Source organism: Physella acuta, unplaced genomic scaffold (genome assembly GCF_028476545.2).
Source record: "Physella acuta isolate Inbredline_101_S28 unplaced genomic scaffold, ASM2847654v3 ptg000914l, whole genome shotgun sequence".
Taxonomy (NCBI): Eukaryota; Metazoa; Mollusca; class Gastropoda; family Physidae; genus Physella; species Physella acuta.
Genome location: NW_026732431.1, coordinates 146988 through 173772, shown reverse-complemented (window position 1 = coordinate 173772; position 26785 = coordinate 146988). Strand labels below are relative to the sequence as shown.

At 36.4% G+C, this 26785-nt stretch overlaps 2 protein-coding genes across 2 annotated transcripts; both read left to right on the top strand.

Annotated features, from left to right (window-relative positions):
* Positions 1 to 933: 933 nt before the first annotated feature.
* LOC131953244 (cytochrome P450 3A41) lies at positions 934 to 16436 on the top strand. Its single transcript, XM_059316349.1, has 7 exons — positions 934 to 1091; positions 2550 to 2735; positions 11752 to 11988; positions 12554 to 12851; positions 13128 to 13308; positions 13859 to 14043; positions 14524 to 16436. The coding sequence occupies exons 2-7, from the start codon at positions 2569 to 2571 to the stop codon at positions 15043 to 15045; spliced, it is 1590 nt and encodes a 529-aa protein (XP_059172332.1). The 5' UTR covers positions 934 to 1091; positions 2550 to 2568; the 3' UTR covers positions 15046 to 16436.
* Positions 16437 to 16621: 185 nt separating this feature from the next.
* LOC131953243 (cytochrome P450 3A41-like) lies at positions 16622 to 26078 on the top strand. Its single transcript, XM_059316348.1, has 7 exons — positions 16622 to 16726; positions 18923 to 19120; positions 21044 to 21280; positions 21671 to 21968; positions 22273 to 22453; positions 23559 to 23743; positions 24472 to 26078. Exons 2-7 carry the CDS (start codon positions 18954 to 18956, stop codon positions 24991 to 24993), a joined length of 1590 nt encoding a protein of 529 aa, XP_059172331.1. The 5' UTR covers positions 16622 to 16726; positions 18923 to 18953; the 3' UTR covers positions 24994 to 26078.
* Positions 26079 to 26785: the final 707 nt, after the last annotated feature.

The window sequence follows — 26785 nt, the reverse complement described above, 5'->3', positions numbered from 1 at the left end:
GGGGGGGGTTGACGGCCTGAGCTACAGCAACACTCCACCACCTAGTGACGCCACTGCATCTACAACTGTTGTATTCTAATGTTTGTTCCGATGCGACACAATGCAGACAATAGATACATAAAAATACAACACTACATATATATATATATATATATATAAATATATATATATATATATATATATATATATACATATATATATATATATTTGTATTAATATATTTATATATATATATATATGTGTGTGTCTGTGTGTGTGTGTGTGTGTGTGTGTGTGTGTGTGTGTGTGTGTGTGTGTGTGTGTGTGTGTGTGTGTGTGCAATCGAAAAACTATTTTGAATTCCTCACTCTAGGAAATTCTCACTGCGTCATTGATACACATCACATTTAACAAGAAAAGCGGAACTAAACACAACACATCCGACTCGACAGCAACAAGAGATGTGCAGGAGATGACACACACACACACACACACACACACACACACACACACACACACACACACACACACTCATACACACACCACAAAGTACCTACAATTTACACCACAAAACAAACAGGCCTATTACAACAAATACCAATACAGTCAGCTAAACCAATTATAAGGAGGCCTCGGTTTTATCTGCTGCGGAATTACAATCATTCGCAGTTCCATATTTTGTTACACTTTATAACCCCCCCCCCCCCCCCCCCCCCAAAGGCTGGCCAACTTAGTTTTACCGTAAACCACTTAAAACTGTTTTTAAAAAAATCTAAAGTCGTGTAACTTAAATGTATTTAAAATAAATAAATCCATGTAACCAGTTACTTTGATTACTTATCATTTTTGTTTTTGCTAATGTTGCTCATGAAGTGGTTAAGACCTAAAATTTTACCAACACTATTCTAAAACTGACGATCAAAAATGGTGCACAGCCATTATGCATGTCATCTGACGTAAGTAGGTCAGAGGATATGGAACAGCTCATGTGTACAAGGATCGTCTGTTAACGGGAGCTACGGTCGAGAATTCATTCACGAATTACTAAGGTTTTTTCACACTTGAGTGCAGGTGTAATTTTCGTGGTTAGGTGATTAAATGCGTGTATAAAGGTAAGGCTTATAACATGGTTTCGTTTATTTACAAATATAGTAGTATAACTATATGTGTTTTTGGAATAGCTAAATTAGTTTCTGTACCCACACACTTACTTTAGTTAATAGTTACTGTACCCACACACTATATTAAAGATCTAGTTACTGTGCACACACTATCTTTTGTTACTGTTCCCTCACACCATCTTTAGTTACTGTACCCACAGAATATCTTTAGGTAGTGTACCCGCACAATATCTATAATTACTGTACCCATACACCATCTCTAGTTACTGTACCCACACACTATCTTTAGTTACTGTACCCACACACTATCTGTAGTTACTGTACCCACACACTATCTGTAGTTACTGTACCCTCACACTATCTTTAGTTACTGTACCCACACACTATCTGTAGTTACTGTACCCTCACACTATCTTTAGTTACTGTACCCACACACTATCTTTAGTTACTGTACCCACACAATCTGTAGTTACTGTACCCTCACACTATCTTTAGTTACTGTACCCACACACCATCTTTAGTTACTGTACCCACACACCATCTTTAGTTACTGTACCCTCACACTATCTTTAGTTACTGTACCCACACACTATCTTTAGTTACTGTACCCTCACACTATATTTAGTTACTGTACACTCACACTATCTTTAGTTACTGTACCCACACACTATCTTTAGTTACTGTACCCACACACTATCTTTAGTTACTGTACCCACACACCATCTTTAGTTACTGTACCCTCACACTATCTTTAGTTACTGTACCCACACACTATCTTTAGTTACTGTACCCACACAATCTGTAGTTACTGTACCCTCACACTATCTTTAGTTACTGTACCCACACACCATCTTTAGTTACTGTACCCTCACACTATCTTTAGTTACTGTACCCACACACCATCTTTAGTTACTGTACCCACACACTATCTTTAGTTACTGTACCCTCACACTATCTTTAGCTACTGTACCCAGAGGCGTTGCGAAGGGGGGGGGGGGTGCGGACCGCACCGTGTGACATCATTTAGGGGGTGACACCAAGGAAAAAAATAGCAAAATAAATAGCGAACATTTTGAGTGGTGGGGGTGGGGTGCAAATAGAAAGTTTGAGGGGGGGGTTGCGAATCGAAAGTTTGAGGGGCGGTGCAAATCGGAAGTTTGAGGTGGGGGGTGCAAATCGAAAGTTTGAGGGGGGGGGGTGTGTAAATCGAAAATTTGTCCCCGGGAAGGGTCGCTGCGCCTCTGGGGATTGACACCATTAAGTGCCGCACCGGGTGACACCCGACCTCGCTACGCCACTGACTGTACCCACACTATCTTTAGTTACTGTTCGCACACACTATCTTTAATTTCTGTACCCACAATATCCTTAGTGTATTTACCAACATAGTGCATACATACCTGAATCTCTTTAACGATCTTAGACCAATAGTCTTATCTAATTGACAAGGTGATTACCACATTCAACAATGGAGACATCTGCGGAAGTTTCTGGAATGTTGTCAGGGGTGAACGTGTACCTACTTTTGGGAACCATCACTGCGGCATTCTACTTCACCTACACCAAACTGACGTCACAAGACAACTGGGGGAAATATGGCGTCAAGCAGGGCACAATGGGTTTTGTTAGCTTAAAGTAATTGTTTTTTGTTGTTTTCTATCAAATCGTATACATTTAGCTTAAAGTACCTTTTTTTATCAAATTGTATAAATTTAGCTTAAAGTAGGCCTACCTATTTTTTTTATCAAATCGTATACATTTAGCTTAAAGTAGGCCTAACTATTTTGTTTATCACAGTTTACATTTAGCTTAAAGTAGGCCTAACTATTTTGTTTATCACAGTTTACATTTAGCTTAAAGTAGGCCTAACTATTTTGTTTATCACAGTTTACATTTAGCTTAAAGTAGGCCTAACTATTTTGTTTATCACAGTTTACATTTAGCTTAAAGTAGGCCTAACTATTTTGTTTATCACAGTTTACATTTAGCTTAAAGTACCTATTTGGTTTATCAAATCGTTTACGTTTAGCTTAAAGTGCCTGTTTTGTTTATCAAATCGTTTACATTTAGCTTAAAGTAGGCCTAACTATATGGTTTATTAAATCGTTTACATTTAGCTTAAAGTAGGCCTAACTATATGGTTTATTAAATCGTTTACATTTAGCTTAAAGTAGGCATAACTATTTGGTTTATTAAATCGTTTACATTTAGCTTAAAGTAGGCCTAACTATTTTGTTTATCAAATCGTTTACATTTAGTTTAAAGTAGGCCTAACTATTTGGTTTATCAAATCGTTTACATTTAGCTTAAAGTAGGCCTAACTATTTTGTTTATCAAATCGTTTACATTTAGCTTAAAGTAGGCCTAACTATATGGTTTATCAAATCGTTTACATTTAGCGTATAGTAGGCCTAACTATATGGTTTATCAAATCGTTTACAGTTAGCTTAAAGTAGGCCTAACTATTTTGTTTATCAAATCGTTTACATTTAGCTTAAAGTAGGCCTAACTATTTTGTTTATCAAATCGTTTACATTTAGCTTAAAGTAGGCCTAACTATTTTGTTTATCAAATCGTTTACATTTAGCTTAAAGTAGGCCTAACTATTTTGTTTATCAAATCGTTTACATTTAGCTTAAAGTAGGCCTAACTATTTTGTTTATCAAATCGTTTACATTTAGCTTAAAGTAGGCCTAACTATTTTGTTTATCAAATCGTTTACATTTAGCTTAAAGTAGGCCTAACTATTTTGTTTATCAAATCGTTTACATTTAGCTTAAAGTAGGCCTAACTATTTTGTTTATCAAATCGTTTACATTTAGCTTAAAGTAGCCCTAATTATATGGTTTATTAAATCGTTTACATTTAGCTTAAAGTAGGCCTAACTATTTTGTTTATCAAATCGTTTACATTTAGCTTAAAGTAGGCCTAACTACTTGGTTTATCAAATCGTTTACATTTAGTTTAAAGTAGGCCTAACTATTTTGTTTATTAAATCGTTTACATTTAGCTTAAAGTAGGCCTAACTATTTTGTTTATCAAATCGTTTACATTTAGCTTAAAGTAGGCCTAAATATTTTGTTTATCAAATCGTTTACATTTAGCTTAAAGTAGGCCTAACTATTTTGTTTATCAAATCGTTTACATTTAGCCTAAAGTAGGCCTAACTATTTGGTTTATTAAATCGTTTACATTTAGTTTAAAGTAGGCCTAACTATTTTGTTTATCACAGTTTACATTTAGCTTAAAGTAGGCCTAACTATTTGGTTTATCAAATCGTTTACATTTAGCTTAAAGTAGGCCTAACTATTTTGTTGATCAAATCGTTTACATTTAGCTTAAAGTAGGCCTAACTATTTGGTTTATTAAATCGTTTACATTTAGCCTAAAGTAGGCCTAACTATTTTGTTGATCAAATCGTTTACATTTAGCTTAAAGTAGGCCTAACTATTTTGTTGATCAAATCGTTTACATTTAGCTTAAAGTAGGCCTAACTATTTTGTTGATCAAATCGTTTACATTTAGCTTAAAGTAGGCCTAACTATTTGGTTTATTAAATCGTTTACATTTAGCCTAAAGTAGGCCTAACTATTTTGTTTATCAAATCGTTTACATTTAGCTTAAAGTAGGCCTAACTATTTTGTTGATCAAATCGTTTACATTTAGCTTAAAGTAGGCCTAACTATTTGGTTTATTAAATCGTTTACATTTAGCCTAAAGTAGGCCTAACTATTTTGTTGATCAAATCGTTTACATTTAGCTTAAAGTAGGCCTAACTATTTGGTTTATTAAATCGTTTACATTTAGCTTAAAGTAGGCCTAACTATTTTGTTTATCAAATCGTTTACATTTAGCTTAAAGTAGGCCTAACTATTTTGTTTATCAAATCGTTTACATTTAGCCTAAAGTAGGCCTAACTATTTGGTTTATCAAATCGTTTACATTTAGCTTAAAGTAGGCCTAACTATTTGGTTTATCAAATCGTTTACATTTAGCTTAAAGTAGGCCTAACTATTTTGTTTATCAAATCGTTTACATTTAGCCTAAAGTAGGCCTAACTATTTGGTTTATCAAATCGTTTACATTTAGCTTAAAGTAGGCCTAACTATTTGGTTTATCAAATCGTTTACATTTAGCTTAAAGTAGGCCTAACTATTTTGTTTATCAAATCGTTTACATTTAGCTTAAAGTAGGCCTAACTATTTTGTTTATCAAATCGTTTACATTTAGCTTAAAGTAGGCCTAACTATTTTGTTTATCAAATCGTTTACATTTAGCTTAAAGTAGGCCTAACTATTTTGTTTATCACATCGTTTACATTTAGCTTAAAGTAGGCCTAACTATTTTGTTTATTAAATCGTTTACATTTAGCTTAAAGTAGGCCTAACTATTTTGTTTATCAAATCGTTTACATTTAGCTTAAAGTAGGCCAAATTTTTTTGTTTATCAAATCGTTTACATTTAGCTTAAAGTAGGCCTAACTATTTGGTTTATCAAATCGTTTACATTTAGCTTAAAGTAGGCCTAACTATATGGTTTATCAAATCGTTTACATTTAGCCTAAAGTAGGCCTAACTATATGGTTTATTAAATCGTTTACATTTAGCTTAAAGTAGGCCTAACTATTCTGTTTATCAAATCGTTTACATTTAGCTTAAAGTAGGCCTAACTATATGGTTTATTAAATCGTTTACATTTAGTTTAAAGTAGGCCTAACTATTTGGTTTATCAAATCGTTTACATTTAGCTTAAAGTAGGCCTAACTATATGGTTTATTAAATCGTTTACATTTAGTTTAAAGTAGGCCTAACTATATGGTTTATCAAATCGTTTACATTTAGCTTAAAGTAGGCCTAACTATATGGTTTATTAAATCGTTTACATTTAGCTTAAAGTAGGCCTAACTATATGGTTTATTAAATCGTTTACATTTAGCCTAAAGTAGGCCTAACTATTTTGTTTATCAAATCGTTTACATTTAGCTTAAAGTAGGCCTAACTATTTTGTTTATCAAATCGTTTACATTTAGCTTAAAGTAGGCCTAACTATTTTGTTTATCAAATCGTTTACATTTAGCTTAAAGTAGGCCTAACTATTTTGTTTATCACATCGTTTACATTTAGCTTAAAGTAGGCCTAACTATTTTGTTTATTAAATCGTTTACATTTAGCTTAAAGTAGGCCTAACTATTTTGTTTATCAAATCGTTTACATTTAGCTTAAAGTAGGCCAAATTTTTTTGTTTATCAAATCGTTTACATTTAGCTTAAAGTAGGCCTAACTATTTGGTTTATCAAATCGTTTACATTTAGCTTAAAGTAGGCCTAACTATATGGTTTATCAAATCGTTTACATTTAGCCTAAAGTAGGCCTAACTATATGGTTTATTAAATCGTTTACATTTAGCTTAAAGTAGGCCTAACTATTCTGTTTATCAAATCGTTTACATTTAGCTTAAAGTAGGCCTAACTATATGGTTTATTAAATCGTTTACATTTAGTTTAAAGTAGGCCTAACTATTTGGTTTATCAAATCGTTTACATTTAGCCTAAAGTAGGCCTAACTATTTGGTTTATCAAATCGTTTACATTTAGCTTAAAGTAGGCCTAACTATTTGGTTTATCAAATCGTTTACATTTAGCTTAAAGTAGGCCTAACTATTTTGTTTATCAAATCGTTTACATTTAGCTTAAAGTAGGCCTAACTATTTTGTTGATCAAATCGTTTACATTTAGCTTAAAGTAGGCCTAACTATTTGGTTTATTAAATCGTTTACATTTAGCCTAAAGTAGGCCTAACTATTTTGTTGATCAAATCGTTTACATTTAGCTTAAAGTAGGCCTAACTATTTGGTTTATTAAATCGTTTACATTTAGCTTAAAGTAGGCCTAACTATTTTGTTTATCAAATCGTTTACATTTAGCTTAAAGTAGGCCTAACTATTTTGTTTATCAAATCGTTTACATTTAGCCTAAAGTAGGCCTAACTATTTGGTTTATCAAATCGTTTACATTTAGCTTAAAGTAGGCCTAACTATTTGGTTTATCAAATCGTTTACATTTAGCTTAAAGTAGGCCTAACTATTTTGTTTATCAAATCGTTTACATTTAGCCTAAAGTAGGCCTAACTATTTGGTTTATCAAATCGTTTACATTTAGCTTAAAGTAGGCCTAACTATTTGGTTTATCAAATCGTTTACATTTAGCTTAAAGTAGGCCTAACTATTTTGTTTATCAAATCGTTTACATTTAGCTTAAAGTAGGCCTAACTATTTTGTTTATCAAATCGTTTACATTTAGCTTAAAGTAGGCCTAACTATTTTGTTTATCAAATCGTTTACATTTAGCTTAAAGTAGGCCTAACTATTTTGTTTATCACATCGTTTACATTTAGCTTAAAGTAGGCCTAACTATTTTGTTTATTAAATCGTTTACATTTAGCTTAAAGTAGGCCTAACTATTTTGTTTATCAAATCGTTTACATTTAGCTTAAAGTAGGCCAAATTTTTTTGTTTATCAAATCGTTTACATTTAGCTTAAAGTAGGCCTAACTATTCTGTTTATCAAATCGTTTACATTTAGCTTAAAGTAGGCCTAACTATATGGTTTATCAAATCGTTTACATTTAGCCTAAAGTAGGCCTAACTATATGGTTTATTAAATCGTTTACATTTAGCTTAAAGTAGGCCTAACTATTCTGTTTATCAAATCGTTTACATTTAGCTTAAAGTAGGCCTAACTATATGGTTTATTAAATCGTTTACATTTAGTTTAAAGTAGGCCTAACTATTTGGTTTATCAAATCGTTTACATTTAGCTTAAAGTAGGCCAAATTTTTTTGTTTATTAAATCGTTTACATTTAGTTTAAAGTAGGCCTAACTATATGGTTTATCAAATCGTTTACATTTAGCTTAAAGTAGGCCTAACTATATGGTTTATTAAATCGTTTACATTTAGCTTAAAGTAGGCCTAACTATATGGTTTATTAAATCGTTTACATTTAGCCTAAAGTAGGCCTAACTATTTTGTTTATCAAATCGTTTACATTTAGCTTAAAGTAGGCCTAACTATTTTGTTTATCAAATCGTTTACATTTAGCTTAAAGTAGGCCTAACTATTTTGTTTATCAAATCGTTTACATTTAGCTTAAAGTAGGCCTAACTATTTTGTTTATCACATCGTTTACATTTAGCTTAAAGTAGGCCTAACTATTTTGTTTATTAAATCGTTTACATTTAGCTTAAAGTAGGCCTAACTATTTTGTTTATCAAATCGTTTACATTTAGCTTAAAGTAGGCCAAATTTTTTTGTTTATCAAATCGTTTACATTTAGCTTAAAGTAGGCCTAACTATTTGGTTTATCAAATCGTTTACATTTAGCTTAAAGTAGGCCTAACTATTTTGTTTATCAAATCGTTTACATTTAGCTTAAAGTAGGCCTAACTATTTTGTTTATCAAATCGTTTACATTTAGCTTAAAGTAGGCCTAACTATTTTGTTTATCAAATCGTTTACATTTAGCTTAAAGTAGGCCTAACTATTTTGTTTATCACATCGTTTACATTTAGCTTAAAGTAGGCCTAACTATTTTGTTTATTAAATCGTTTACATTTAGCTTAAAGTAGGCCTAACTATTTTGTTTATCAAATCGTTTACATTTAGCTTAAAGTAGGCCAAATTTTTTTGTTTATCAAATCGTTTACATTTAGCTTAAAGTAGGCCTAACTATTCTGTTTATCAAATCGTTTACATTTAGCTTAAAGTAGGCCTAACTATATGGTTTATCAAATCGTTTACATTTAGCCTAAAGTAGGCCTAACTATATGGTTTATTAAATCGTTTACATTTAGCTTAAAGTAGGCCTAACTATTCTGTTTATCAAATCGTTTACATTTAGCTTAAAGTAGGCCTAACTATATGGTTTATTAAATCGTTTACATTTAGTTTAAAGTAGGCCTAACTATTTGGTTTATCAAATCGTTTACATTTAGCTTAAAGTAGGCCAAATTTTTTTTTTTATTAAATCGTTTACATTTAGTTTAAAGTAGGCCTAACTATATGGTTTATCAAATCGTTTACATTTAGCTTAAAGTAGGCCTAACTATATGGTTTATTAAATCGTTTACATTTAGCTTAAAGTAGGCCTAACTATATGGTTTATTAAATCGTTTACATTTAGCTTAAAGTAGGCCTAACTATTTTGTTTATCAAATCGTTTACATTTAGCTTAAAGTAGGCCAAATTTTTTTGTTTATCAAATCGTTTACATTTAGCTTAAAGTAGGCCTAACTATTTGGTTTATCAAATCGTTTACATTTAGCTTAAAGTAGGCCTAACTATTTTGTTTATCAAATCGTTTACATTTAGCTTAAAGTAGGCCTAACTATTTTGTTTATCAAATCGTTTACATTTAGCTTAAAGTAGGCCTAACTATTTTGTTTATCAAATCGTTTACATTTAGCTTAAAGTAGGCCTAACTATTTTGTTTATCACATCGTTTACATTTAGCTTAAAGTAGGCCTAACTATTTTGTTTATTAAATCGTTTACATTTAGCTTAAAGTAGGCCTAACTATTTTGTTTATCAAATCGTTTACATTTAGCTTAAAGTAGGCCAAATTTTTTTGTTTATCAAATCGTTTACATTTAGCTTAAAGTAGGCCTAACTATTCTGTTTATCAAATCGTTTACATTTAGCTTAAAGTAGGCCTAACTATATGGTTTATCAAATCGTTTACATTTAGCCTAAAGTAGGCCTAACTATATGGTTTATTAAATCGTTTACATTTAGCTTAAAGTAGGCCTAACTATTCTGTTTATCAAATCGTTTACATTTAGCTTAAAGTAGGCCTAACTATATGGTTTATTAAATCGTTTACATTTAGTTTAAAGTAGGCCTAACTATTTGGTTTATCAAATCGTTTACATTTAGCTTAAAGTAGGCCAAATTTTTTTGTTTATTAAATCGTTTACATTTAGTTTAAAGTAGGCCTAACTATATGGTTTATCAAATCGTTTACATTTAGCTTAAAGTAGGCCTAACTATATGGTTTATTAAATCGTTTACATTTAGCTTAAAGTAGGCCTAACTATATGGTTTATTAAATCGTTTACATTTAGCCTAAAGTAGGCCTAACTATTTTGTTTATCAAATCGTTTACATTTAGCTTAAAGTAGGCCTAACTATTTTGTTTATCAAATCGTTTACATTTAGCTTAAAGTAGGCCTAACTATTTTGTTTATCAAATCGTTTACATTTAGCTTAAAGTAGGCCTAACTATTTTGTTTATCACATCGTTTACATTTAGCTTAAAGTAGGCCTAACTATTTTGTTTATTAAATCGTTTACATTTAGCTTAAAGTAGGCCTAACTATTTTGTTTATCAAATCGTTTACATTTAGCTTAAAGTAGGCCAAATTTTTTTGTTTATCAAATCGTTTACATTTAGCTTAAAGTAGGCCTAACTATTTGGTTTATCAAATCGTTTACATTTAGCTTAAAGTAGGCCTAACTATATGGTTTATCAAATCGTTTACATTTAGCCTAAAGTAGGCCTAACTATATGGTTTATTAAATCGTTTACATTTAGCTTAAAGTAGGCCTAACTATTCTGTTTATCAAATCGTTTACATTTAGCTTAAAGTAGGCCTAACTATATGGTTTATTAAATCGTTTACATTTAGTTTAAAGTAGGCCTAACTATTTGGTTTATCAAATCGTTTACATTTAGCTTAAAGTAGGCCTAACTATATGGTTTATTAAATCGTTTACATTTAGTTTAAAGTAGGCCTAACTATATGGTTTATCAAATCGTTTACATTTAGCTTAAAGTAGGCCTAACTATATGGTTTATTAAATCGTTTACATTTAGCCTAAAGTAGGCCTAACTATATGGTTTATTAAATCGTTTACATTTAGCTTAAAGTAGGCCTAACTATTCTGTTTATCAAATCGTTTACATTTAGCTTAAAGTAGGCCTAACTATATGGTTTATTAAATCGTTTACATTTAGTTTAAAGTAGGCCTAACTATTTGGTTGATCAAATCGTTTACATTTAGCTTAAAGTAGGCCTAACTATATGGTTTATTAAATCGTTTACATTTAGTTTAAAGTAGGCCTAACTATATGGTTTATCAAATCGTTTACATTTAGCTTAAAGTAGGCCTAACTATATGGTTTATTAAATCGTTTACATTTAGCTTAAAGTAGGCCTAACTATATGGTTTATTAAATCGTTTACATTTAGCCTAAAGTAGGCCTAACTATATGGTTTATTAAATCGTTTACATTTAGCTTAAAGTAGGCCTAACTATATGGTTTATTAAATCGTTTACATTTAGCTTAAAGTAGGCCTAACTATATGGTTTATCAAATCGTTTACATTAGCTTAAAGTACCTTTTTTTTCTATCAAATCGTGTACATTTAGCTTCAAGTATCATGTTTTTTTTTCTATCAGATAGTATACATTTTTATTTCATATAGTTTTTATTTTATGTAATATTATTTCCTATAATTTTATAACTTTATAGCAGATTATAGGCTATAGTATGAGGTGCCTGTCTATTTGGGTGCCTAATTATACTCCATATAAGTTTCTAAGGGTATCTTTAAAAAAAAACACATGACTGAAACTACTTTAAAAATTTCTAGAGACGGGTTCACGAAACTTCTGGACCAACTCGGCGACACGTTCGGCCTATGTCGTGGTAAGATGCTGTTGGTGACACGTGACCTTGGTCTGCTCAGGGAGGTACTGGTCAAGGACTTCAACAACTTCGTGGACAGGGAGATTGTTTTCAACACTCACTCCATCATCGTCAAGGGGCTCTTCTTTCTTCAAGGCCAGGACTGGAAGCGGATCAGACAGATTATGTCCCCTTCATTTAGGTATGTCTGATTGGTAATTCGGTAACTATTGATTAGTAAGTGAGTCAATTTGCATTGGTTTCTATGGTGTTCAGATAGATGAATTAAAAATGTTTTCTCTTCTTAAAATAACGGTGTTCTCCTTAAGTGCCAGAATAAGTTACCAATCGAAGGAATTATTTTAAGTTCAAATATCGAAATCTGTATTGCTAAGAAATGTGGTATTTAACATTTAAATTCCTTTTCATTTGTCTATCTTTTCTTTTCGAAAAAAAAGTGTTGCTTTTATTGATTCCAAGGTACTTATCATTAAAAGAATAAAAATTACGTTTATACCCAAAAGCTAGTTTGACATATATAATTTCTTAACCTAAACATACAAAATACATGATTAAACTACCATGTATGGTCGCTCAGATCAGGGACTTGATAGAGGTGTGCTGGCTGTAGATACCACAACAAAACAACCTAGAAAAAAATTGCGTTAGCCGTTTGTATGCCACCTCTTGTCCACGTCTTCCATTATTTCTGGCATTTTAAAATATCATCTAAATATACTCATGATTTTATTTCTTCAATCAACCAGCACGGGTAAGCTCAAACACATGTCCAAGACAATCGAGGAACGAGCCATCAAGCTGACCCAGGTGCTAGAAGACTATGCCAGACAAGGGAAACTCCTCCCCGTCAAGGACATCGCTGGTCAGTACACGAGTGAGATCATCGCCAGGACAGCGTTTGGATTCAACACCAACTGCCTGGGGGGTCAAGATGATGAGTTCACCTTCTACAGTAAAAATATGATCAAGAATCGGGGAAAAATCATGTCCAAAGTGTTGATTTTATTCTTCAGATTTCCGGCTTTTCACGGGTTTTGTGTTAAAGTAAGTTTTCACCAATAATTCAGCCAATTTTTTTTACACAAGTTTACGAATCTGCCATTGCTTTTCATGATAGTTTTAACTGATTCCTTAAACTTGTGTAGATTTCATACACATGCTTCAACATTTTAAAGATGTTTAGCTGAAACCTTTATAGCAGCTTATACGATAAATTCACAAACATTTTAAAACTAATTCATTGAGTTCCTCAACGTTCTGCATTAATAAGCATTGCATGGGTATATCATAACTTCTTTTGATATTTAAAAAATTCTTCAGACTCTAGGCTTGAAATTCATGGACGGATTTCGAGAAGATTCCGATATTTATTTCAAGTCCATTTTAAAAGGATCTATTGAAGAAAGAACGGAAAGAGAGAGACGGAAAGAGAAAGTACCCCAGGACTTCCTGCAGAGTTTGATACACGCCAAGGCTGCAGGAGACAGGGGGGAGGTCTTAGGTGAGTCATGAGTCAGGGGGGAGGTCTTGGGTGAGTCATGAGTCAGGGGGAGATCTTGGGTGAGTCGTGAGTCAGGGGGGAGGTCTTGGGTGAGTCATGAGTCAGGGGAGAGGCGGTGGGTGAGTCGTGAGTCAGGGGGGAGGTCTTGGGTGAGTCATGAGTCAGGGGGGAGGTTTTGGGTGAGTCGTGAGTCAGGGGGGAGGTGGTGGGTGAGTCATGAGTCAGGGGGGAGGTGGTGGGTGAGTCGTGAGTCAGGGGGGAGGTGGTGGGTGAGTCGTGAGTCAGGGGGGAGGTGGTGGGTGAGTCGTGAGTCAGGGGGGAGGTGGTGGGTGAGTCATGAGTCAGGGGGGAGGTGGTGGGTGAGTCGTGAGTCAGGGGGGAGGTGGTGGGTGAGTCATGAGTCAGGGGGGAGGTGGTGGGTGAGTCATGAGTCCACCCAAATGATTGTAATTATAAAAATGATTCTAACCTTTATTCCGACCTTTTGGCTATTTTAGGTTCATAGCGAAAATATTTTTTTAAGAAAATGACTTTTGCTTTTTTTTCATAGAAAACACTGACGACATTGACGATGAAATGTCGCGAAACAGCGTCGGCTTCGATAAACAACCAAAGACAATGTCCAATGAGGAGCTGATGGGTCAGTCTGTGCTGGTTATATTAGCTGGGTTCGAAACCACGGCCACCACACTACAGATGTGTCTCTACCTGCTGGCCAAACATCCAGAAATCCAGGTAAAACCTAGTTGCTTGAGAGGCCACGGATGATTATTGTTGACACGGATGAATAACGTATTGTTGTCATCTTTGGCTTCATAGCAACCGTAAAATAACAACATCTAAGCATGGTTTTTATTTATACGAAACTTCAGCTTCAATTTTACAGACATTAAAGGAGATCTAGATTGACTGCATTGTTGGTAGGTAGCGCTCACGACTGCTGACTCAAACGTCTCGAGTTCCAATCATGGACTTCAGTTTTTAGGACTAGACTAAGTCAACCTAGTTGTGACAGATACCTGACCTACCGTAGGAAAAGAAGGCAGCGGGGGGCATATAAGGACAAAACAATCCTTTTATATTCTGACGCCACTAAAACAGATGACCACTACTTCATTAGCCATACACGCTGAAAAGCATACAAGAAAATTCATTACTTTGTATATGCAGAATGCAATTCACATATGACTATGAAAATAAGTTTTGTACTTGTAGGAGAAGATGTGTGAAGAGATTGAGAATGTTGTCCACGGGGAGACGCCCACCTATGAGGAGCTACACAAGCTGACGTACATAGAGCAGGTCATCAACGAGACCTTGAGATTTTACCCACCTGTCCCCATCATCTCCAGGAGGGCCGCGGAAACCAGGACCTACGGGAACATCACGATCCCTAAAGGAGCGGGGGTCATGATCCCATCGTTTGCCGTCCTCACCGACCCCAAGCATTACCCCGACCCCGAAAAATTCGACCCCGACAGATTTACTGAAGAAAACAAAGCCAAGCGTGACCCCATGGCCTTCATGCCTTTCGGATATGGCCCCAGAATTTGTATTGGGATGAGACTTGCTTACCTGGAGTTAAAGATGGCGCTGGCTACTCTCCTCAGAAAAGTCAGGGTAGAGTTAAATGAAGAAACAGAACCAAAGAAAGGGGTGGATGTTGCCATCAAAGCAATTGGAATTTTAAAACCTGAAAAGCCCATTTTGTTAGCTGTTAGGCTAAGGTCAGAATAACCAAAAACAGAAGAACGTTGAAAAACCGGTTAAAATACGTCATGTGTGATCCTGACAATGACAAATAAAACCTAGATCGTTGCTGTTCTTCACTTTACTACAGGATGAAAATGTGATCTATTTTGTTGCTGTTTCATTTGAACTGATCAATAATCTGACATTAATGGCATATACACTGATATTTTTTTTTTAATAAATTACATTTACTGATAAAATAAGGTTTATTATGGGCATTTTAGTGGATACGTTTTCGATTCTTCAATGTCTGTTGCATTAATACTTAAAAATGTTACTGAAGAGACATTTTAACTGGTAAACGAATGTAATATTTATGATGTTTGAACAGACACACTAGGTTCATAAATCTCACTTAGACGGATCAGATTTTTTTGATGTATTTAAATGGAACTATAACTAAAGATAATGGCTGTTAAAATAAAACTAACCAGTATTACAAGAACATATTTATTTTAGCTTTACACCATCTAGGATCGGAATATTCCAATTATCAACCAGAATTTCCTTTTAATAATAATAATGTAATTTGTTGTTATGTAGAACCTGACTTAGTATTCCACGCTACTTTTTGTCTATATTAGAACCTGACTTAGTATTCTACATTACTTTCTGACTATATAGACTACTTGATATATACATGAACAGAACACTATTTTGTTTAGCTGATTGTTCTCTTTACACCCACTACTTAAAAGCTAATTTTGTGTTTGTATACACATTTTTTAAATGTTTAAGTTAAATATAGCCAACTTACTAAATATTTATTTCGTTTTTCGATTCTTGTACAAACTGATTTGATGAGTGGCAGTTTTCAAAGAACACAAGCAAAAAGAAAATACGCGCTGAAGTTAAACAAACACATCACAAATATAAATACAACCAACAATAAACCTAAACAAAAATAAAACAATGTCAATAAAAACACACACAAATCCAAACACTCAATGTGGACACACTCAAACAAAAAGAAACACTACGAACACAAAAATAAATACAAACTCACAACTGCTATTAACACAAAATAGACACACGCAACCGATTTGAACAGAAAACTAAAAATAAACACACAGCGAATATAAACACAAACACACTACAATTTCAAGCACGGCAAACACTCAACGAAGACAAGCACATTATCCATACCACTCATTTCAATTTGCTTTTCACCTCCTAAAACTGTTACGTATACTGACCTTGCAACCTTCCTTCCAGTGCCGTACGGGATGTCAATGCTTTACCGTAAACATTTTAAACACCTACACATTTAATTTTGTTTTAAATGCTTATGCAGCCTTTTTATGTTTTGATCTTTGGAGTTAAATTAACTCTTTTTACTGCCTGAATTGAAAAATAAACAGACGTCAATATCTTTATGCATTACTTATTTATGTATTACATTTAATAATTATTATAGTATTATATTCTTTTAATTTAAAAAATGTCTTTAAGTGTTTTAAAAAACTGGTCAAACGAGTTGCCATACTTTCAAATTATTTTAGTTCGACTCCAACTAGGCTGTGGAGCCAGCCAATGGCTGGGTTGCAAGCAGAGTATCTAGGTCACGCTGTATTGAATAAGTCATGTGTGCTTTAAATGTTTACTACGCGGCGTTTCGATCGTGAATAATTGTAGGAATTTTTTTATTATTTATTCGGAGATTTGGGTGAGTTGGTTGGTTTGTGCATGTGGTTTAATTATTATAAAAAGGTAGTTTTTTGCATAGTGCATGAACACACAACACACAATGCCTAAAGTGCATGTAAACACACAGTCAAAATTGCATGTATACACACACTTTCAAAAGTGCATGTACACACTGTCTAAAGCGCATGTGCACACACTGTCTAAAGTACATGTACACACTGTCTAAAGTACATGTACACACTGCCAAAAGGGCATGTATACCCACTGTCAAAAATGCATACACATATATTCACAAGTGCATGTACACACACTGTCAAAAGTGCATGTACACACACTATCGTACGTGCGTAGTGTATGTATATGTTACGGTCAAAGTCCGAAGTGCGGCCAAAGCACGGATTGGCCGGCCAATCCGCGCATTGGCCGGCTCTCTTGGCCAAAGCCCGAAGAACTTAGCACTAAGATCGTATTTCGTACATTGGCCGGCCAATGTGCGCTCTGGCCGGGACGTACTGGTCAAAGTCCGAAGTGCGGCCAAAGCACGGATTGGCCGGCCAATCCGCGCATTGGCCGGCTCTCTTGGCCAAAGCCCGAAGAACTTAGCACTAAGATCGTATTTCGTACATTGGCCGGCCAATGTGCGCTCTGGCCGGGACGTACTGGCCAAAGTCCGAAGCGCTTAAACTTGACAGCGTATTTTGTACATTGGCCGGCCAATTCGCGCACTGGCCGGGATGTCCTCGCCAATGTTCTATCTAGACTAAGTTGTGATCGCATTTTCATTATTCTGGGTGCGTTATCATTGAGAGTAACGTATTGTTTAGCTCTTGTTTGTATAGCATTCTATATGCAAGGCGACATGGATCAAAAGGGCCGTCAGACCATTAGACAGACATAGCAGATGGCTGTCAAAAGAAAAAAATGTAAATCCTTGTTAGTTTCCATATATGGGCTCTCGATAAAATAGTTACTGAGGAAGATCTTGAGAACATTGAACAAGAAATGGAGGTTGCCATAAATGCAACGACATCCTCATCTAACACATCTGCTGCCGTGGCGGAACGCCCAGGCCAATTGCGTGACAATAATGTGGCCAACAGATTCTATATAGTTTGTGAAAAACATTGTAGTGCAGCCCATTCTTTTGGATCCTGTGGCAACGATGTCCATGCTATTTGTGGAATACCCAATGAAGCAGACGAAGGGTACGGAGGGAACATTACCTGCAGATTGTGTCACAACAAACAAGGTATCATGGAACACAGATCAGCAGCTCATACTGGCTTGCAAAGATGGTGAAGTGGGTGACAAAGTACGCATCTGTTTTCCAGATGTTGACAGAGGTCACGGTGATCCCCGAAGCGTGATTGCAGTTGTCATGAGCGTCGAGGGCGGTTTCTACAAATTAGGAACGGAACATGGTGTTCTAAACCAACTGTATGCTAGAAGTGAGTTTTCAATTCTTCACGAAAAACTGCTCTTATTGTCGTCAGTTGGCACTGAGGAAAATTCACTACGAACCATCGCATCTTCACAATCATTGACTGGGGGCCAAGGCTAAACTCGCTGCAATTGCACAACTAGGTGCACAACAAATCGCTGCAAGTGTAAAAATAACAAGCTGCTATGTAATTCTAAATGCCATAAAAGTTCAACTTGTTGTAACAAATGATGATATTGATAGATTGAGACTATAGTACGATAAAAAATTACTTTAATTAATAATCAATAAAGACTTAATTTCATGATCCTTACGGCATAAAAAAAAAATCTGCTCATGATCTTCTAATTCGGACTTTGGCCGGTCCACCATGGACAGTCCGCGGACTGGCCGGCCAAAGGCCGAAATCAAGAGCTATTTCAGACTTTGGCCGGTCCACCATAGCCTAGCCGACTTCGGGCTTTGACCGTAACATATACACCCTTAGTGTACTCACTCAATTATTTGTAAACACGTACACGCTGTCACTATCACTTACACGTGTGCATTATGCCGTGGGTCAGAACTGGTCTTGGGGATACTCCATTTTTTTAGGTTTATAATTATATACATCCGCGATTAAAAACCAACGCTTACACACACACACCCACACACACATACATACATACTAGCACTGGACCGTATAGGCTACTAACGCACACACACACACACACACATCCTCACATGCGCGCACTCCCACATTTTTCAGCAACGTTTTAATGTTTCTTTGAGCAGACGACAAATAACTGCTACTAGCAGTGCTAGCATGGAGGTCACTGAACCTGATCCTGGAATCTTGTCCGGCGTGACGTGGTACCTGCTGCTGGGTGTCGTCACGGCGGCCGTCTACGTCATCTATAACGCTCTGACGTCACACGACAGCTGGGAGAAATATGGCGTCAAGCAGGCCTCAATTGGATTGGTTAATCTTAAGTCAGTACTTCATTTTTTAATACTTTATCTTTATCATTTTCTTCCAGGCATCTCTTCGGGGTGGGAGTGGGGGGGGGGAGGGGGGGGGGGCGAATAAAATGGAATTTATATAGAAGACATACTTTTACTAGTGTCCGCCCCCCTCCGGAAAATGTTGTCTCCGCCCACCCCCCTCCCCCCTCTCGAAAATATCAAATGCCTCCCCGGAGAAAAAAGTCTGGAAGAAGCACTAATCTTTATTAATCTTTTTTCTATCATATATTTTACATACAGTAAGAGTTTTTACAAATTCTTCAAAAATTCCTGAACTTCTGTTCTCTCAAGGCTAAGTGGGCGCGCGGCCGCGCAGTAGTTGAACACCTGTCGCGTAGTCAGTGTTAGACTAAAAATAGCCTCGAATACTTCTATTGAGAGCATACAAAGTACACGTAAAAACAAGGTAGAGAAACACAGCATTGGAGTAGTGAGAGACATTAAGATAAAGAATTCCCAAACATAGTGGATAAAAGATTTAAAATTCTCTGTTGCATCTAAGCTGTCCATATCGTTTTTTGGACAATGTGCGCTTTATTCTAGATTACTCAAGGATTTAAACCTGGTACCTAATGGGTTTAGGCCTTTAAGTTTTGAGAAGCTAGCTCATTAAATATAATTTTAAAATTTAGGATGTATAGGGGGGGTTGGGTGGTGGGAGATATGCATTTGCGTCTCTTCCGAGTTATATTAATAGAGATACAAACATTTAGAAACATTGAGAACATGTTATTTACAATATAAAAACTGACAATATGCATATTTTTTTTTTTGTAAATTCTATGGTCCGCATTGCCTTGGAATTTTCACAAAAGTTATATAAAACGCCATTCTGCGCATTTAGTGTAGTGTAGATTTTATTCGAAAAATATGTGCGTAGAAAAAGTTGATTCTAAGCGCCTATAAATACTTCTACGAATTTTTAATATAGTTATAATCCCCATAGATTTTTAAGCCATAAGCTGCATTTTTTTGTGTGAAGTGGAGGGGGGAGGGTTCTCTGCTCAAAGCTAGTTCTGTCATTTAGGGACGGGTTCTCTGCTAAAGCTAGTCCTGTCTTGTAGGGAAGCTTAATGCTAGTTCTGTAATCTAGGGATGGGTTCTCTACTATAAGCTAGTTCTGTCATCTAGCTAGTTCTGTCATCTAGTTAGTCCTGTCATCTAGAGACCGGTTCTCTGCTAAAGCTAGTCCTATCTTCTAGGGACGGGTTCTCTGCTAAAGCTAGTCCTATCTTCTAGGGACGGGTTCTCTGATAAAATTAGACCTATCTTCTAGGGACGGGTTCTCTGATAAAATTAGTCCTATCTTCTAGGGACGGGTTTTCTGCTAAAGCTAGTCCTATCTTGTACAGACGGGTTCTCTTCTAAAATTAGTTCTGTCATCTAGAGATCTTAAAATTAGTCCTATCTTGTAGGGACGGGTTCTCTGATAAAATTAGTCCTATCTTGTAGAGACGGGTTCTCTGATAAAATTTAGTCCTATCTTCTAGGGACGGGTTCTCTGATAAAATTAGTCCTATCTTCTAGGGACGGGTTTTCTGCTAAAGCTAGTCCTATCTTGTACAGACGGGTTCTCTTCTAAAATTAGTTCTGTCATCTAGAGATCTTAAAATTAGTCCTATCTTGTAGGGACGGGTTCTCTGATAAAATTAGTCCTATCTTGTAGGGACGGGTTCTCTGATAAAATTTAGTCCTATCTTCTAGGGACGGGTTCTCTGATAAAGCTAGTCCTATCTTGTAGGGATTGGTTCTCTGATAAAATTAGTCCTATCTTGTAGGGACGGGTTCTCTGATAAAATTTAGTCCTATCTTCTAGGGACGGGTTCTCTGATAAAGCTAGTCCTATCTTGTAGGGATTGGTTCTCTAATAAAATTAGTCCTATCATCTAGAGACGGGTTCTCTCAACTGCTGGCCGAACATGGAGACACAGTCGGCATCTACCGCTGTAACCTGCAGCTACTGACCAGGGACCTGGCCATCCTGAAGGAGGTCATGGTCAAGGACTTCAACAACTTCGTGGACAGGGAGGAGGTGCCCATCACTCGCTCCATCGTCACCAAGGGGATTTTCTTTCTCCAAGGCCAGGACTGGAAGCGGGTCAGACAGATTATGTCCCCTTCATTTAGGTAGGCATTGTTTTTTATTTTTTTATTTTTCAATTAGTCTACGCTCATATGTAATGTGATTACTCATAGATAAATTAATTTTAGAGAAGGGATTTGTATTGCCTAGTTTTATTAAAACATTCGCGCAAACCTTAGATCCATGGGGCAGGTGAAGTAGAGTTCACCTGTTTTATTGACCTCGGTTAGTGTGGTCAGCACTATCCCCAGCCGTTTTTCTTTCTCTAACGTGATCAGCCAACCATGAGAGCTGGGTGGACTCATCCTACGAACTCGAGCCCGGAGTCCAAATACAAAACTTGGGTTAGCAATCAAACACAATTTCATCAGTGTACCTTAAAAATGTCTTCATTGTATACAAATACTGGTGTTATTTTCCTTTTATACCCGTAGCACAGGTAAGCTGAAACACATGTCCAAGACAGTGGAAGAACGAGCCATCAAGCTGACCCAGGTGCTAGAAGACTATGCCAGACAAGGGAAACTCCTCCCCGTCAAGGACATCGCTGGTCAGTACACGAGCGAGATCATCGCGAGGACAGCGTTTGGGTTCAACACCCACAGTCTAGGGGGTCCGGACGATGAGTTCACCTCCTACATCAAACAGATGTTCAAGATCTACGGGAAGCTCATGACCCTCGTCATGATCTTCTTCTTCAGATTTTCTAATCTGCACCGGTTTTTTGTTCATGTTAGTCAATATGATATCATATACACTGTGTGTGCGGGATAGAGAGGGGATGTGAGATGTTGATTTAGATGTTAATGTATGCGTGTGGAGGTGGGGAGGGTGGGGGGAGGGCAAAGAATAAAATAGCTGAAATGGGCTAGCAAAGTACGAAATTATTTTTGACGCCATTTAAGCATTATATTAAGTAGCCAAACAGGATTATATATATATATATATATATATATATATATATATATATATATATATATATATATATATATACATACATACATATATACTTATATCTTGAGCATTTATCCCCCAGACTCTGAAGATTAAAGCTGTGGATGGATTTCGAGAAGATTCTGAACTTTATTTCAGAACCATTCTGGAGAAGTCCATTGAAGAAAGAACGGAAAGAGAGAGACGGAAAGAGAAAGTACCCCAGGACTTCCTGCAGAGTTTGATACACGCCAAGGCTGCGGGAGACAGGGGAGAGGTCTTAGGTGAGTCATGAGTCAGGGGAGAGGTCTTGGGTGAGTCATAAGACAGGGGAGAGGTATTGGGTGAGTCATGAGTCAGGGGAGAGGTCTTGGGTGAGTCATAAGACAGGGGAGAGGTCTTGGGTGAGTCATGAGTCAGGGGAGAGGTCTTGGGTGAGTCATAAGACTGGGGAGAGGTCTTGGGTGAGTCATGAGTCAGGGGAGAGGTCTTGGGTGAGTCATAAGACAGGGGAGAGGTCTTGGGTGAGTCATGAGTCAGGGGAGAGGTCTTGGGTGAGTCATAAGACAGGGGAGAGGTCTTGGGTGAGTCATGAGTCAGGGGAGAGGTCTTGGGTGAGTCATAAGACAGGGGAGAGGTCTTGGGTGAGTCATGAGTCAGGGGGGAGGTCTTGGGTGAGTCAGGGGGGAGGTCTTGGGTGAGTCAGGGGGGAGGTCTTGGGTGAGTCATGAGTCAGGGGGGGAGGTCTTGGGTGAGTCAGGGGGGAGGTGCTGGGTGAGTCAAAAGACAGGGGAGAGGTCTTGGGTGAGTCATGAGTCATGAGCCAGATGGGAGGTCTTGGGTGAGTGTTGCCTTCATTTTTTTATAAAATTGCAAGAAAAACTTTTTGTCTGAAACAAAAAAATTGGGTGTATCAAAGTTTCCGCCAGCCCTATACCTGATTTTGGTCTGACTTTTTTGTATTCTTTAAACTGTATATAATCAAGATTTTCGTACTTCTCACTAATTAATAGCGCAATTTTCTGAAAACAGTTCTGTTTATTTTAAGAGGTTGTCCGTAAATGACGTCACACAACTTAGGGGATAAGGTAGAAATATATAATATTTTAAATCCTTACATAGTTTAACGTTTGAGAAAGTAGTGTTTAAATAAAGAAAAATTGTAATTTAATGAGTATGACGAAGTATGACTTGTTGTATTGATGTGTCACGCGTAGTAAAGACAGGGGGATCTTATAACAGAATCAGCCTGATCCCATTTAATGACGACCCCCCATTTTTGTTGCTGGTGCTCCACATCAACTACTTATTTAAAACAACAACACCAACAATAACAAAAATAACAACAACGACGTGCAATGTTAAAACTTGTTCCAATCTCCTTGACAGAACACACCGACGACATTGACGATGAAATGTCGCGAAACACTGTAGTCTGGGACAAACAGCCCAAGACAATGTCCACTGAGGAGCTGATGGGTCAGTCATTTCTGGTCATCATTGCTGGGTTCGAAACCACGGCCACCACCTTACAACTCCTACTGTACTTGCTCGCCAAACATCCAGATATCCAGGTAAATACATCCAGATATCCAGGTAAATACATCCAGATATCCAGGTAAATACATCCAGATATCCCCAGGTAAATACATCCAGATATCCAGGTAAATACATTCAGATATCCAGGTAAATACATTCAGATATCCAGGTAAATACATCCAGATATCCAGGTAAATACATCTAGATATCCAGGTAAATACATCCAGATATCCCCAGGTAAATACATCCAGATATCCAGGTAAATACATCCAGATATCCAGGTAAATACATCCAGATATCTAGGTAAATACATCCAGATATCCTGGTAAATACATCCAGATATCTAGGTAAATACATCCAGATATCCTGGTAAACTCATTCAGATATCCAGGTAAATACTTCGAGATATCCAGGTAAATACATACAAATATCCAGGTAAATACATGCAAATATCCATGTAAATACATACAAATATCCAAGTAAATGCATACAGATATACCGGTAAATACATACACATATCCATGTAAAGCGTTTTATTTTCGGATAACTAGAATATCTAGTTGATTAACCTTTAAAACTTTGATTGTTGTAGACTCTAAACTCTTCATATTACAATCTATGGGGTGGGGTGGAGATGGGGTCCTTACTAGTGAGTTAATCTGGCATTACTCTCTCCACCACTGCAACCCCGGAATATCCCAATTTATATGTAAAACTATTTTTTTAGAAACCAAATGTTATAAAAATATGTGTATGTCTCCAGGAGAAAGTATGTGAAGAAATTGAGAGCGTCGTCCAAGGGGAGACGCCCACCTATGAAGAGCTACACAAGCTGACCTACACCGAACAGGTGATCAACGAGACCTTGAGATTTTACCCACCTGTCCCCATCATTAACCGAAGAGCCGCGGAGACCAGGACCTACGGGAACATCACCATCCCTAAAGGAGCGGGGGTCATGATTCCCACTTTTGCTGTCCTTCAAGATCCCAAGCATTACCCCGATCCCGAAAAATTCGACCCCGAGAGATTTTCTGAAGAGAACAAAGCCAAACGTGATCCCATGGCCTTCATGCCTTTCGGATATGGCCCCCGGATTTGTATTGGGATGAGACTTGCTTACCTGGAGTTAAAGATGGCGCTGGCTACACTGCTCAGGAAGGTCAGGGTCGAGCTGAATGAGGAGACAGTACCTGAGAGGGGTGATGACATTGTGGTCAAATCAGTGGGTGTGTTAGTTACAGACAGACCCATCATGCTCGCCGTCAAGTTGAGGTCAGAGTAACCCCACGTTACCGGAAAGCCACATTAATATCCAAGACGAAAACACAGAGTTCCTTTAATAAACTAACAACTAACACAGAAGCATGTCAGCAAATATGGCTTAAAGTAAACACAACTTGCGAGATTCAATCAAGCAGATTGCATGCACTAACTGTAGTAACTTGTGAAATAATGGCATATTGTTGTATCTATTTGCTATGTTTAGGGTTGTCCGCTGACAAAGGTATTAAAAATAAGAAAAGAAAAAGTTGTATATAACAATGCAGAAAAAATATATAATCTACCTGCACAGCTAAATACACTAATACAAAGATTCTTGTATGATATAACCATGACAATTTTATTATAATACATTCTGCCTGCTTTTATTTAAATGGGCGTCCACATATTATTTATCTCGCTGTTTTATCGATATTTTAAACCTCTTTTTATTTAGGACATTGTCGTCACCAATAAGTGAGACCTAATTCCCAAAAAATGACGTCACACTGTTACATGCATCATTTACCTTTTTGTCAAAACAGCAGCTTCTTTATAAAATATCAACTGAGCATGGTCGAAGTTAAGTAAGAGGATTTAAATTACAATAAAGAAAACGTCTTTAAAAATGTGAAATAACTGCAAACTAAAGTTTTTTAAATATTTCTTCATCTTGGTTATTTGTTAAACACCATGGGGCCCGTTGACTATTACTCTAGCCAGCTTTAATTTATGAATTTGCTTACATAGCCTTTGCCCACCCAAGAACAATCTACAAGGCAGCAATTGTTTGATTTTGGAGTTTTCTCTCCTAGATGGGTTGCTGTCTCCATGGTATCGAGCCTCAATTGCCCGGGGACCCAAACTCGGACGTTTTGAGTTAGCAACCACGCGCTCTCCCACTCGACCACGCCTTCCCCTCTAACCTTTCAAGATGCTAAACAGTAGCGTCAGACTTCCATACCCCTCTACCATTCTCACATGTCAAACATTGTCACAAAAACCCGAACCCTACACCCAGTTTAGGAGCCCGAACCCTACATCCAGTACACCACTGTGACCAGTGTTTCTTCCAAGCATCTCTTCGGACCCCCCTCCCCGATGAGATTCTACCCCCCCCCCCCCCCACACCCTCGAACGAAATGGAAGTTATATAGAAAATATATACTTTTAACAGTGTCTCCCCTCCCCCACGGAAATTTTAGTCCGCACCCCCCGAAAATTTCAAGTTCCCCCCCCCCCCCCGGAGAAAAAAGTCTGGAAGTAACACTGAGTGTGACGACCCCTAAAAACTGTACTTAACTGTATATATCTCATAAGTACTCATATAATATGCTTTGTGTTGTCTTTTTAAAAATATTTTTACATTTTTTGGTTGTGCTTTTGTTAGAAGTTTTAGACAATAAAAAGAATTTAAAAATAGAAATTTGTTATTTCTGTGGTTGTTCTCTTGAATGCGTTTGAATAAATAGATTCTACAACGAAATTGTTATTATTTTGTTGTAGGCTTACATAGTCCTACTGTTCTTGTGTCTGCAATGAAAGTAATCTAGGTCAATGTCAGAACTCACCGTGTAAACATGTTGACTCCTTGTGTTTTTCACTGGAATTTTTTCAGTTGATTATTGGAAACATTGAAAATAAATCTCACATAAAAAATAAAAAAGTAAAAAGGCTTTTATTATATTCACAAATCACCATTTATTTTTAATCAAAAATGAAAAAATGCACCAAAAAGTAAAAACAAAAAAAAATTAGTTTGGTGTAACCTTACTAAGACTAAAGCTAGATCTATATGCTGGTGACTAACAATA